At 39.3% G+C, this 15,514-nt stretch overlaps 1 protein-coding gene across 4 annotated transcripts in view; it reads left to right on the plus strand.

The window, feature by feature from the left end:
• Positions 1-15,514, plus strand: part of TFDP2 (transcription factor Dp-2) — a 149,216-nt gene that overhangs the window by 21,333 nt on the left and 112,369 nt on the right. For all 4 annotated transcript variants that reach the window (XM_067540912.1, XM_067540980.1, XM_067541071.1 and 1 more), the window contains exon 2: positions 3,234-3,329. In XM_067540912.1, coding sequence (XP_067397013.1) covers positions 3,261-3,329 — 69 coding nt within the window. In that variant the 5' untranslated portion in view covers positions 3,234-3,260. The remainder of the gene's footprint in view (positions 1-3,233; positions 3,330-15,514) is intronic.

Raw genomic sequence — 15,514 nt, forward strand, 5'->3', positions numbered from 1 at the left:
TCCCTCAAAAAATAGAGTATCTTTGCCTGCTTTGGATGGTCTTTTACAACTTACAAAAGCTATTTGGAGCTCTCTAGCTTCCTGTCAACCTATATCTGAAAAAGCTGATGAACTGTACCAGTTATGACCCAAGGGGTTCTTTTGCTTTCATACTCATCCCACTCCAAATTCTTTAGTGGTAGCAGCTGTGAGCAATAGGTACAGTGGAAGGCAAGCACATTCTACATGCACCCTACAACAGGGAGGGAAAGAAATCAGGTGCTTAAGGCAGGAAGATGTTTTCTTTGGCTGGTATTAGGATATCTAATTATCAGGCTGTTGTGTCCTATTACCAATTTCATTTATGGGATAAGATGACCACTTTTAATAAAAGTTTTACCTAATGACTAGTGTAAGTTGGGTAATATTGTTTTAGAGGGACAGAATGCTTTTAGAGCTGCTTTGATGCTTCAAATTCTGCTGCTAAAGCTTTATCATCTACTGTGACATTGAGAAGATAGGCTTGATTAAGATCTTCTGCTTTGACTACAGAGACAAGGTTAAAAGTTGAGGATCTTCGGCTTTGAGAGTGACTGTCTTCTCAGTAATAAAACTGATCTTCTGGAGAAGTTTTAAAAGACAAGATCTACTGCTCTTTCTCTTGGATTATATTTGTCTTCTTTGGGAAGTAAATCTACTTTTTCATTTAGATATCAGAGGCAATTCTATACTCCTCCATCGTTTCTGTATTATTTGTCACATAGACATCAACAGTCTGCTTCCACTCAGACCCAGCAGAAGAAAGTCATTTCAACCTTAAATGAAGTCAAAGTAATCTTCAACTACTGTATTATTGTTGAATTGGAGACCTCAAATTTGACATGATGATTGAGTATGGGCCAACCAGTGGGCATCAGTATTTCCTACATTTTTGTTTGAAGGCAGTCTGGCTCATTTTGCAAACGGTTAGAATCTGATAACATCCAACATATTGGTTCTTGAGATTGAGTACTCTTTTTCTACAATCAAATTTGAAACTTTACTCTCTACCCATCCCTATTCAGGGAATCCTCCCACAAGAGAGTTTTAATAATGGAGGTCCAGTCTCCATTCCTGTCTGGAGCCATAGAGGAGGTTCCCAGTGTGGAGTTTTTATTCAAGATACCTACTTGTACAAAAGAATAATGGGGGGTTTATGTCCAATGCCAGATCTAAGGTAAGTAAATTCTTTTAGCCAAAAGTTTTGGTTACAAATGTTAACATTAGTTTCCACTATATCTTTCCGTTCTGCCATAGATTGGTTTGCTCTTCTCTGTTTGAAAGATGCTTATTTCAATACAATAGAGTCCGTGCAACTACTTTTGATTTGTGTTGTGGCACAGACATTTTCAATTATAAGTCCTTTTCTTTTGGTCATTCTGTGGCTTCTAGGGTCTTTACAAAGTGACTTTAGACTCAGAAGATGAGGTGGATGTTTGTCTACCCCTATTCAGATGACTGTTTCTAAAGTTTGCTTCACATGAGGATCTGCCTAGTCATATTCAGTATGCAACCTCACATGTCTCAAAAACTGTTATTTTTGAATTCCAAAAAGTACAGGCTATGTCCTAGAAAAAATACTCTTTATAGGGACATTGCTGGACTCAATAGAGCCTTCCTGCCAGAAGACCGACTTATAAAATTTGTGGCACCCAAAGATAGTTCATCTTGTGCAATCTTTTTCTTGTGGCTTATGCACCTAATAGCAGCAATAATTTACCTTATGTGTTTTGCTGACCTCAGGATGAGGCCACAGCAAAGTTGTTTAGCTATGAATTACAGACTCAATTTGGGTTGTTTACATGTGATATGTATACCTGGAAATTGACTGACTTGATTGACAAAGGTCCAGTGTTTTGAGGGAAGTTCTCTTCTGTCCTCCAACATCTTAGGTTATGATAAATTTGGATACATCAAACAGTGGATGGAGGGCTTATTTGGATTCCTTTACAGTTCAGGGTCATTGGAGTCTTCAGGAAAGAAAATTACATATAAACATCTTAGCACTGAAGGTGATCCACCTAACTCTCAGGTCCTTCCTTCCACATAAAGGAAAAGGTAGTTCAGGTAGTGACAGATAATACAAATGCTATGTATAACTTTAAAAGGCAAGGAGATGCTCACTCATCTCAGCTGTGCACTGAGACTGTTAGTCTCAGATTGGTGCATCTTGCACAACATTTGTTCAATATCCCTACCTTTGTGGGGGAGGACAATGTATTAGTGGATCAACTGAACACTAAACACTACTTTCCAAACTATCCAATGAGTGTCAATATTCAGAGGCCACTCAAAGAAAAAATGAAGGTTGGTTACTTGTAACCAGAGTTCTCTGAGGTGGTCTTTGCATAGTCACACTCCCTGTCCCTTCCTTTCTTTTTCTTCCTTCCTCCCTCCTTCTCTCCCTCCCTCTTTCTGAGTCCCTATAGATAGTTTCTCTGAGATGACAGTGGGATGAACTGAGGCGTACAGAGCTCTGTCCCTCCTTTTATTGCCTCACTCTCAGAACGTTTTCAGATAGAGGCAGGAGGAGTAGAAGGGGGCATGTGAGTGCTTCAACATGCACTGCTTGGGGAAGATTTCACAATGTATGCTACGCTGGCTGGCACATTCCCATGTGTGTGACTATGCATAGTCAATCTCAAAGAATTCCGGTTATAAGTAAGTAACCTTCATTTCTTAAAGATCTGGAAGTAGTGAGGAAGAACTGGGTTTGTACTTTCTTGCTGCTGACTTAAAAAGCCCTGGGAAAAAAACCCAAAAATGTGTTTTGTGTGTGGGATTTTTTTTATTTTATTTTTTTAATGTGAAATCTGGAATTTCAAGTCTTTTCTCTGCTGTTTTTGCTGTAAGTCCTATGGTCGCCTACAGAACATATATCAGTTGTCAAGAGAATTCATTCAGTTCCAGTTTAGGGTTAGTGAGCACTGACAATAACCAATTCAGGGATTTACTAATAATGTAGCTTGCTGCTGTAGTAGTAGTTAGGTCCTTATGATGTACTTTGTACCTCTTTTCCATTAATAGTTATCTAAACCATGTTACATTCCCAGTGGCCTTTCAAAATGTGACTCAAGGTGATGCTTAGTCTGTCACTGAAAATTATCACCATCCAGGACACCTATTTACAGTCTGTGGGGCAATACATTAAATTAGTGATGTATTTCAGGAATCATTTTAATGATATAAGATGTTAAAATTTGTCTCTTTAACAGGATGTACATTTTGAAGATTATTTGAAGATGAAAAAGGATAACTTATGGTTTTACAGAATATATAAAGAAATATTGTCTGACATGACGGCGAAAAATGTAAGTATTACAAACTAAAAGGTCTACCAGTTATTCTGGCCTTTTGAATTTGACCAGAGATTAATTGTGATGCTAGAGTGAATTATAGTACATGTGGGTTGTGTGTATGAGAGCCGCCTATCGCCGCAATAAAAGCACTTCCCCAGCATTTTAAAAATATTTATCTTCTTTCATAGCCCATAGAAAAATTAGCTTGATTACTTTACAGGTTTTCTAAACACCACTGTTAACAGGTAGCACAAAAACTAAGTCTAAGAAATAAGTCTTGCATTTATTTCTGAAAAATGAAGTTCATGGTCATTTTTTCACTTTTTTGGGAGTGCGGTCTATATAAACTAGGTCCAACTCCTGTGAAAGTTCTATGTTCTGTAAACAAGTACCCTTCAACTGACTGATAGTTTAAATGTTTTACAGTAGTTGAACATAGCTGTCATGGGAGGTTGGGGTTATGGAACTCAAATCTTGCTGTTTTCTTACTTCGTCCAGCCTTTCCTTTTTGTTGTTATAGCTGAAAAGTTTCCTCCAGGCTTTCAGTCACACATGTTGACTACTGCAGCCTCCTTCCTCTGATATTCCTAACCACCCACATCTTCCTCTTCTGGTTCATTCAAAATGCAGTTGCCAAGCTTCTTTGCCCAGAGTTGTCAACATGTCACTCTTGTTTTGAATACCTCCACTGGTTCTTCATTTTCTGTTGCATCAGATGCAAGTTTCTTGTCCTCATCTTTAAAGTCTTTCATATAACTTTCACCTCCCTGTTTAATCTCATTTTATGTTGGCCTCCTGTCCATTTCCTCTTGTCTGCCAATGATGCCAGCCTTGAACATCCTTGTCTGCTTCGTTACTCATGAAACATCCTTTGTGAACTGATTTGACATGCACCTGGCATTGGCGACTGTTGAAAGACAGGATACTGAGCCTCATGGACCAGAGATCTGACCCAATATGGGTCTATTATTATTTGTAAGGCTACTACCCCCTCCTCCTTCAAATTCCTCTTGAGATCTGTGTCATGATACCTCCCCCTCCATAAGAGAAAATCAGACAGATAACTTATTCCTATTTAATTTTAAGTGAGCAAATATTTTCAAGTGACTTGGAACCATTACATTATTCCTATGTAACTGAGCTTTGATTGCCAGTTAACTCCAGCTACTTCAACATGGTTGTAAGTGCTACTCCACAAACATTAGCATATGGTAAACCTACAAACATTTGCACATTGGAACAGATTTAATGGAGTGCCTAGACTAGCATTTATGATTTTGTTGGTCATCTCAAGTTAACTGGTAATCAGTTAACTCAGGCTAAAATAGAATCACAAACTCCAGTCTAGACACATCCCAACAGTTAGTCTTGTTTCAAGTTAGTTTGTAAACTCTTTGGGGCAAAGACTCTCTCCCCCTGTTTGATTGTACAGCACAGTGGGATCTCTGAAAGGGGCATCTTCCACAATACAAAGAAGAAAGGTACAAACAATTTGTCCTTTGTAGGTCACATCTAACTGGCAGATCCCTGACCATGTGCTGTTTTATGAATTTGATAGTTACGATTGCATTAAGAGACCATGCTGAAGGAGGAAAAATTCTAGGAAATGCTTTCTGGAAGGTTCTAGTACCTAGTTACATTTTTAATACTGAGCATATAGCTGTTCTGAGACTTGAAGAAAAACCTAGAAATAAGACTATATTTTACACAAACTTGTATACCGCTATCACTCAAACTAATTTTTTGCAATTTGAAATGGAGCAGAAACTTCTGCCTTAGACTTTGCCTCAGACTTCAGCTCACAGCAAATGACTAAGAGTGAGCTATAATGGTAATAGTGACTGAGGAATCCCCATCCGTTGCACAGTATTGTAGGAAACCATCTGTAATAACTTTTCTGTCAATTTCAATGCTTTGTACTAATATAAAACGAACATCAAGTCGTGTCTGTTTAATGTAGAATCATTTAGTCCCAGAACCAATTATTATAACTTGTTGCTTCTGGAATTATTTTAGAATCTTTGTTTAAACAAAGAAGTACAGTATCATTTCTAAATAAAGTGTACTTAAGTGAATAAATACTAAACAAATAAAATCTTTACATACCAACCAAGCTTGATCGCGACAACTAAAAACAGTTGTCATTACATAAATATCTAAGGCTTTGTCTACCCTTAAAAGTTTTGTTGCTATAACTATGTCTGATAGGAGTGTTTCTTTTGGGCGGGGGGAGATCACAACCCTAACATACTTTGCTGGCAAAATTTCAAATGCAAGATGCAGTTATATTGCTTTTGCCATCATAATTGTATTTAATTTGGGGAGCTGGTATTAAGTTATACCAGCAAAAGAACTCTTTTACTGGTATAAACCACATCTCCATTGGTGGGTATGCTGGTATAGCTATTCCAAGGTCAGTATACAAGCAAACCTTTTCTGTTGTACACAAGGCCAGCCTAAGGTTCACTTTGAAGTGTCTCATTAATTTTGGTTATAGAAACAGTTTCAAGTTAGTCACTCTGGTAAAATTCCATTGTCAAGTACTGAGAGGGTGCAAGAAAATGCTTTCATACTACAGAAGTGTCAGCTGAATACATTTAATTCTTCATAAGGTGTTGAAGCCCAGATCTGAATTTACATTAACTATCTCCACAGCCTGGAGCATTTCTTTAGCTCATCAGGTACATTCTAACTCTCTGTATGTCTGGGATTCATAGAATTACTGAAAACTAGTTAAACTGTAATTTTTTAAAATTACTGTAACCTGCAAAGGGGAAAATAAGGTTTGTTTTGCTGCTTGATGATGTATGAAACATTTTTTCAGTAAATATACTTGTCCTTTAAACATTTCTAGTTCTTTGTTCCAAATTGCTCAATATAAAAATAATAGATTACCATTCACTGTCACAATATGCATTAACTTTCATTTTATTCATAAGGTTCAACATAAACGTACAGGATTTGTTGTGGAAATTATTAGCAAGAAACTTATCATGTCATAGTCTAGATTAATCATATATCTTAACAAGTAGAAAAACTTGAATGACTTAAAGTGCTTCAGACAGAAGTGTAAATTCTTGAAAAAGGTGAACAGAATATTTTCAAAATGTTTTAAAATTCTTGCTATGAAAGTAAAGTGTTTTCTCTTATTTTCAGTGTGAGAGTTCCTTTTGAAAGTAGGCTTGTTATCTTCACCAATTTATGTAGATTTTCTTGTCCATCTTTTCTGCTTCTTGGAGATACAGTCTTGTTCAACATAGTTGTATATCTTCCTGAGCTTGGGTGTGGCACAGACAAAACTGCAGTCTTTAACCACAAGGCTATGAAACGCTTGACTGAAGGGAAACTGTTTCTACTTTGTTCAGCTTTTAAATATATATCCAAAACCTGTAAGCACTTAATTTTTAGAGAAAATGTGTGGCATATCCCTACCCTGGATTGGGTTGTCACTGTTTTCTTTTCTGGGATTGTTCCATTTTTTGGTTACAATTTGGGTGTGCTGAAGAGAGTCATTCCCACAAGCCTCTCTTCTGTAGACATGGGTACCAAAATGGCTTGGATCATGTAAAAATGTCATAATGAAACAGAATATGCTTGTATTTTGATGCAGTATTATGATGTTGCACCAAACTGCCATCCTTTTTCACTTAATAACATGACCGTTTGTCTGAACAAACTCTGGGTCCTTTAGGCCTGCCACTTCTCTTAACCTGTAAGATTCAATTGGGTCTTCATTAGGCCCTGGTCTACATTTATCTGGCGATTCAGCGGCAGTCAACGGGAGTTATGCAAGCTACGCAGAGTAGCTTGCGTAACTCCCGTTGACTGTTGTGCTTCCCTTCTGCGAAGTGTCTTCACTGCACTGCGCCGACGGGAACTGCGTTGCCGTTGACTCAGCACTACGCCACTTGAGGGGGTGGTTTACTAGCTTTGACTTCTGGATCGATTGAGCGGGTCTTCACTGATCACTCAATTGATCCAGATAGGTCGAACTGACGGCGGTGACTTTGCCGCTGTCAGTATAGACATACCCTAGGTTGTTCTAAACCTTTGGCATATAGACTACATCCAAACAGAGTTATGTATGCAGAGATTATAAAGCTTGAGCTAAGGGAAGCATATCTGTTTCACTGGATGCTTTGTTTATTGGAGAAAAAAATGTTAATGTCACTGTTGTATTGAATATTTACACTTTTTATATTACTAAGCTTCTGCTATAACTTTAAATCTTTTCAGTACTTAAAATAGAGAACAAAAACCTGAGACACTCCATTTTACATTTTTCCGTATAGTTCTCATTTTCTTACCTTAATTTTGTTTAAACCATGTTGCTATCCTTCTCCCCATTGCAAGCACATTAGACTGTCTAAACATAATCCTTACAAGAGTGAGAATTAAATCTTTGAGCTTTAGCTCAGAAAAAAACTTCAGTGCAAATCTTAATAAAAATTATATATAGCTTTCAATGTTCTATCTAAGCACCATGATGAACCAACAGGAAAAAAACGTACAATTGCAAAGCTAGAGTTGAAAACGTAGAGCATCAACAAATCAAGAAGTTCTCACTAAAAGTGCCCAGGCTAAGCATAACGCTTGCCTCTCCTCACCAATACTACGCTTACTACTAGCTCTTATGTCTTGTACTTTTTATAGTGCTGTTCATCCCACTCTTCCCCTCACCTTCCAGCACCAGTCTCCTTACCCAGCCATTCCTAATTCCTCACTACCTCCATGCTTCTAGTTCCCAGGTGTCCTGTGGGAAACATAATTTTTATTTACATAATTGCATAACATCATAATGCATATACAAAAGGACCAAATGAAGGTTGCACAGACCACTTAATTCTGGCACTTCCTAACTTTTGAGTGCTACTATTTGCATCCTGTAAGTTCTTTTAATATAGTTTTTTGGGTGTATCATTTTTGTTGAAAAAAATCATTTAATCATGTGGACTCATATTGACTCCTCCAGATGGATCTTCATCAGGGTTGGGATCTTTAGCTCCACAGCATGGTCCCTTACCACTTAAGCTAATAGAGTAACTGGTAGCAGTAGAATATTCTTTTCCATGCAAACCACTAGAGAGAAATGGAGAGATACATTTTGCCAGTGACTTTCACAGCTATTTGCTAGACAGCAAAGGAATGTTGAGGAATAAGGAGTTACGTTCCTGGTTCTGTAGAGAGTGTATTCTAGCGGTTAAACTTTCTTCCTCTGTCCCCAAAGCTATTTCTTGTCTCTCTCCCTGCTGCTCACAAACTGGGAAAAATTGGTAGGGGAAGTAGCAGTGGGTGGTAACCTGGGCAGCAGTGACCATAAGATGGTAGAATTCAAGATCCTGACAAAAGGAAGAAAGGAGAACAGCAGGATATGGACTCTGGACTTCAGAAAAGCAGACTTTGACTCCTTCAGGGAGCTGATGGGCAGGATCCCCTGGGAGGCTAATATGAGGGGGAAAGGAGTCCAAGACAGATGGCTGTATTTTAAAGAAACCTTATTGATGGCACAGGAACAAATCATCCCGATGTTCAGAAAGAATAGCAAATACGGTAGGCAACCAGGTTGGCTTAACAAAGAAGTCTTCGGTGAGCTTAAACACAAAAAGGAAGCTTATAAGAAGTGGAAGCTGGTCAGATGACTAGGGAGGAGTATAAAAGTACTGCTTGAGCATGCAGGAGTAAAATCAGGAAGGCCAAAGCACAATTGGAATTGCAGCTAGTAAGGGACAGGAAGGGTAACAACAGTGGTTCTCAACCAGGGGTACCTGTACCCCTGGGGGTACGCAGAGGTCTTCCAGGGAGTACATCAACTCATCTAGATATTTGCAATAGGCTACATAGAAAGCATTAGTAAAGTCAGTACAAACTCAAATTTCATACAGACAGTGATTTGTTTATACTGCTCTATATACTATACACTGAAATGCAAGTGCAATATTTATATTCCAATTGATTTATTTTATAATCATACGGTAAAAATGAGAAAGGAAGCAATTTCTCAGTAACACTGTGTTGTGACACTTTTGTATTTTTATGGCTGATTTTGTAAGCAAGTAGTTTTTAAGTGAGGGGAACCTTGGGGGTACACAAGGCAAAGCAGACTCTTCAAAGGGGTACAGTAATCTGGAAAGGTTGAGAACCACTGGGTAACAAGAAGTGTTTCTACAGGTATGTTAGCAATAAGAAGGTCAGGGGAAGTGTGGGCCCCTTACAGAATAGGGGAGGTAATCAAGTGGCAGATGATGCGGAAAAAGCTGAAGTACTCAATGCTTTTTTTGCTTCTGTCGTCACAGACAAGGTCCGGTCCCAGACTACTGCACTGGGCAGCACAGAATGGGGGAGGAGGTGAGCAGTCCTCAGTGCTGAAAACAGGTTCAGCACTATTTAGAAAGGCAGGACATACACATGTCCATGAGGCCCAATGCAATGCATCCAAGGGTGCTGAGGGAGTTAGCTGATTTGATTACAGAGCCATTGGCCATTATCTTTGAAAATTTGTGGCGATTGGGGGAGGTCCAGGATCATTGGAAAAAGGTAAATATAGTGCCAATCTTCAAAAAAGGGAAGAAAGAACTGGGAAATTACAGATCATCAGCCTCACCTCAGTCCCCAGAAAAATCATGGATCAGGTCCTCAAGGAATCCATTTTGAGGCACTTGGAAGAGAGGAAGGTGATCAGGAACAGTCAGCATGGATTCACCAAGGGCAAGTCATGTCTGACCAACCTGATTGCCTTCTATGATGAGATGACTGGCTCTGTGGATGTGGGAAAAGCAATGGACGTGATATACTTTGACTTTAGCAAAGCTTTTGATATGGTCTCCCACAGCATTCTTATCAGCAAGTTAAAAAACTATGGGTTGGAGGAATGGACTGTAAGATGGATAGAAAGCTGGTTAGATCATCGTGCTCAACAGGTACTGATCAACGGCTCGATGTCTAGTTGGCAGCTGGTAATAAGCAGAGTGCCGCAGGGGTTGGTGTTGGGGCTGGTTTTGTTCAACATCTCCATTAATGATCTGGAGAATGAGGTGGATTGGATCCTCAGCAAGTTTGCAGATGACACTAAGCTAGGGGGAGTGGTAGATACCCTGGAAGGTAGGGATAGGATACAGAGTGATCTAGACAAATTGGAGGATTGGGCCAAAAAAAAATCTGATGAGATTCAACAAGGACAAATGCAGAGTCCTGCACTTTAGGATGAAAGAATCCCATGCACTGCTACAGACTGAGGGCGACTGGCTAGACAGCAGTTTTGCAGCAAAGGACCTTGGGGGCAGGGTTACAGTGGACAAGAAGCTGGATATGAGTCAACAGTGTGCCCTTATCGCCAAGAAGGCTAACAGCATATTGGGCTGCATTAGTAGGAGCATTGCCAGCAGATCGAGGGAAGTGATTATTCCCCTCTATTCAGAACTGGTGAGGCCACATTTGGAGTATTGTGTCCCGTTTGAGATGAATGAAGGGAGATTTGATAGCAGCCTTTAACTACCTGAAAGGGGTTCCAGGGAGGATGGGGCTAGGCTGTTCTCAGTGGTGGTAGATGACAGAACTAGGAGCAATGGTTTCAAGTTGCAAAGGGAGAAGTCTAGCTTGGATAGTCAGAAAAACTTTTTTACTAGGAAGGTGGTGAAACACTGGAATGGGTTACCTAAGGAGGTGTTGGAATCTCCACCCTTAGAGGTTTTTAAGGTGTGGCTTGTCAAAGCTCTAGCTGGGATAATTTAGTTGAGTTTGGTCCTGCTTTGAGCAGGGGTTGGACTAGATGACCTCCTGAGGTCCCTTCCAACGCTAATCCTCTATGATTCTATGATGACAGACAACATCCTGTGTATGTTTTATATCAATCGACAGGTCCCACTCCCTATGGACCGAACCAATGAAACTCTGGAATTGGTGCATCCATCACAGCATCACAGTATCAGTGTATCACTACTTGAAGAGAAGGTTACTCACCTTATGCAGTAACTGAGGCTCTTTGAGATGTGTGTCCCTGTGGGTGCTTCCCTATCCACCCTTCTCCCCTCTATTTCAGAGTTCAAGGACAGGACTCTATGGTAGAGAAGGAACGGGGGGGCGGTGTCAGGTCATACACACTCCAAAAAGGTGCCAATGGCACTGCAAGAGGGGAGATGTGCATGCGCAGCCTGGACAAATACTGCTGTAAAGATTGTTGATCAAGGACGCGCCTACAGCTAAAATGGAGCAGCCACAGGGGGACACGTCTCGAAGAACCTCAGTTACTGCAGAAGGTGAGTAAGCTTCTCTTCCTCCTAGTTCTGTGTCCTGTCCATTGGACAAGGATGTCTTGTACAGGAATTCACAGTAGGTTCTGGGACAATGTAGAGGGTGGGCAGAAATCATTCCCTTTTCAAACTTTGATCCTGTCTGCTCACAATGAGAAAATCATATGTACAAATACACCTCTTTCAGAGCTGTCAAACCACTTCCTACATATCTGTTTCTCTGTTAGCTACCCACATGGTTAAACACTTCCACTGTTCTTTCCAGCTGTACAAAGCCACAGAACACTCATCACCTCTAAGGGTCCAAAGCCCTTGGTCCTAGAATGAGACAGCTGGCAGAGGGTCAGGGCCTTTCCAGGCTAAGGGAATCTGGGGAGGTTGTGGAAGGAGGCTTTGACAATTCCCAGATGGGATATATAAAATAGAAATTGTTATTTGGACGGGGTGAGGAGGAAGGATTTTGTCATTAGGGTGGGAGAAGGTTTGACCACTGGTTGTGTTCATTATTCCTTTTAGCACTTTTTGTTAAATATCTTGAATTATACATCATTTGTGGATGTAAATATGAAGGAATTGCTTGCTAACTAAAAATACTAACTTTGCCGCTCAAAAGCACTTCAGTCATTTGTCCGCAATTTTTTTTTTTACCAAATTACTCAACTACCACAATCTGAACACAAAACAAAACACACCAACCCAAAAGATGCTGTTCAACAAATTGATCTTTCTTGGAAATGATTTGTATTTCATCCTTCTATATAGAGCCAAGAAAACATATGTTTACAAATAGATTTTTTTTTTTACCCTGTTGGCTTGATATTAGCAGCTGCAGCTGCATGAGTTATGATCACCTAATTGACTTACCGCTTTTTAAAAGTCACATCAGAAACATAAATATGGAATAGTCTCATTAGCTAGCAGTTGTTCCTTTTCTCCCACACCACTTCTAGCTTCCTTCTCCATGTTCTGTCATTTCTACCATTGTGCATGATATACTGGTATGAAAACTTGACACACACATGTGTGGTGGCTAGTTGCAACTTTATTTTAATCTACACTGGACAAGTGCCTATTAAGTTAGGTAATGTTTAAAGATTAAATCCTAGATGGGGCTCAGATTTTACCCCACAATTGTAACTGTAGTCTGCTGGCTGGGAGCTAGCTGAACTGATGTCCATCAGGTTATTTGGGGTCTCTTGGTTGGGGGCCTCCCTTTCCCCTCTCTCCTGTTAGTATTCTCACATAATCTACAGAAAGTGAAGATAATTCATATTCTCCCCTCTTTCCTTATACTGATACGTAACCACTAAATTATCCAAATAGCTAATCTGAGGCTCTTCCACTTCAAAGGCATTGCAGCTGGACTAATCTGCAAGCTCTAGCCAGCACTTCACTTGGCTGCTGTCCCCAAACTCAAGAATTCCTAGAACTGTAAATGGAGGCCCAGGTTATAAAAAAGTCTGAACTGATCTCTGATAAATGCAGAATGAGAGAACCTGGAGCAGCTGGATATAATGTTCTAGTGGCCCAGGACCTTGCCACAAGATCAAATAATCATTGCCTGGTTAATGTTCTTTCTAACTTTTGTTCTTAGCACTCTGTCAGAAATGGCAGGTAAGAATGTTGCACTGTGAAACATGGCTCTTGGGGACAGACATTTCATTTTCAATTCAGATGGTGGGGTCAGCTGTTAGTTTCCCCATGAAACTTCACCATGTTGATCTGGAACCTCAGCTGAGTTGCCCTGTTACTGTTCAGTTCCTCTTGACTTCCATGCTTGGAAAACATGTGGCCCATACTTATGGGATAGCCTACTTCTTGGATATACTTTCTGGAAAAAGCACAAATGTATTTTGACATGAACTTGTATTATGTTTGTCAGTATGCATTCTGGACAAATGGTTTTAAAGTGGTTTGAAACCCACTTCTTTGTGGCCTAGACATGTATCATTAGTCCCTGCCAATAATACTGACATAGCTGTCCCTCTTATACGTGAGTTGGTGCCAAATGCTTCTGAGGAATGGGGACTCTAGAAAAGTTAATGCTTTGAAGAATACCATTTTAAATTGATGATTCAAAGGATTGCCTTGGCGCATATAAATAAAATCCCTCCAGTTTTTTCAGGTGGAGGTGTAGAATTGGAAAATGATCTTTCTGATCTGTCTATGAGCCTGATTCAGTGTTCTGACCCAATACTCCATCTTTTTCATCTTTTTCTCAAACCCTTGTAAGGGTCAATATATATGCAGCTTTATAGCCTAGAGCAAGGTGGACAATGAAAATTCTACTTGCTCCTTTGACCATGGATCAATTACAGTGTAATTCTGTTTGGAACAGGTGAAACTTCTGAAAACTATCTTGATGTGCTTGCCATGGCTTTCATATTCCTCTCTTCATGAAACCTTGTGCATTTGATATCTTTATCTTCAGGCTCTTGTGCTTTTGAATTTAATTAACGTATTATATTTGACTTAAATTGTAAGCTGTTTTGGGTTGGACCTTGTCCATTATGGGCTTCTAAAGTTCTGTGTTCATGTTAGGAATATTATTTATAGAATCCTTAAGGGAATTTAGTTGAGCACAAGGCTAACTGAATGTTAAGGCATTCAAAAGTTTTTTAAAAAAAACCCAAAACTCTTCAAACCTGTCCTGTGCCCTTGCTCTTGTGGTACACCGAGTGCCACACAACTCTGAAATAGTGACAGGACTCTGCCTGCTGACACTGTGAAATGGCTTCTGATTTATTTCATTCTTTCCAAACAAATGCTTCTCTTGACCTAAGTGGGGTACATATGCCAAAATTACTTTTTTTTTTTTTTTTTTTTTTCCTCCCAAGAAAGTGAAAAGAGGTTCCAAAATAGAACTTAGACTGGAGATAGATTTTTGTTTTTTCCCCAACCATAATACCACTTACAGGGTGAATGTTTTAAGAAGCCCTAAATTACATTTTTTTTCAATGAACGTCTTTGTTAGGTTCAACCTCTGCAAATGCTGTACTTGAAGCGCAAGGAAATGGAAGCCATTCAGATAGTGTTGATTCAGTGTAGGTCTCTTTTACTTCCCTCCCACCTTGTTTGGCAGTCTGAATAGCTTCTGCGTTATAAGTATTAACTCTTGATAACAGATCCACAGTTCAGCAAGGTACAGACGTATAATTTGTTCCGTCAACTAGATGTTTTGGCAATAAGGCTGTTCTGGCTTGACCTGTATCAAATCCCATACAGTGGTAGAAGAAGAATAATTTTAAGCATCTTCTATATTCTTAAAAACCTGTCACAATTCTTTGGTTTTTGTGATTCTACTACTTTATAATGGGAACATGAAATATTTCAGTGGAAGTGTAATTCATTTGAGAAATAGGTGGGATATTTTTCTGTTAAGTTTAAACATACTTTTGATTCTCACAAACACGGTAAGAAAGGAGGAGGTATAGAGGAAAAACCATACACTCAATTAAGTCTTTTTATAACTTGTATCTTGGACATCCATCACTCTCTTTGTCTGAAGCTTTCAAAGCACTTTTTCAAGCCCATTAATAAGCATTACAACATCCCGATGAAATAACTCTTATCTTTTCTATATAGGATCTTACAAATATTTGAGCGCCTTCCAGTAGTGCATTACGTTATGAGACTATTACCTGCCACATGGTTTGTTCTTGCATATTAGTTGGAGAAGCGAGTGCAATGGTTTGTTGTGATAGGTTTTTAAAAATATGTTGGTATGTGTTTATGATCGAGAAAGGAGAGTCAAAGAAACGCGCCTGGCACTTGACACAATCCCAGTTATTCCAATTGGGTAAAATAATTTGTTGTGGTAAAGCCAGGAATACAATCAGAAAGTTCTTAACTGGCAATTCTCTTTCCTATATACCGAAAGATTATATAGAAGTATGTTTATTGCTTTTGTATGAAGTACCATGTAGTCAAACACTCCAAAACTTGAATAAA

The sequence above is a fragment of the Emydura macquarii genome, unplaced genomic scaffold (genome assembly GCF_026122565.2).
Source record: "Emydura macquarii macquarii isolate MOO-44397 ecotype Brisbane River unplaced genomic scaffold, CSIRO-AGI_Emac_v2 contig_18, whole genome shotgun sequence".
Taxonomy (NCBI): Eukaryota; Metazoa; Chordata; order Testudines; family Chelidae; genus Emydura; species Emydura macquarii.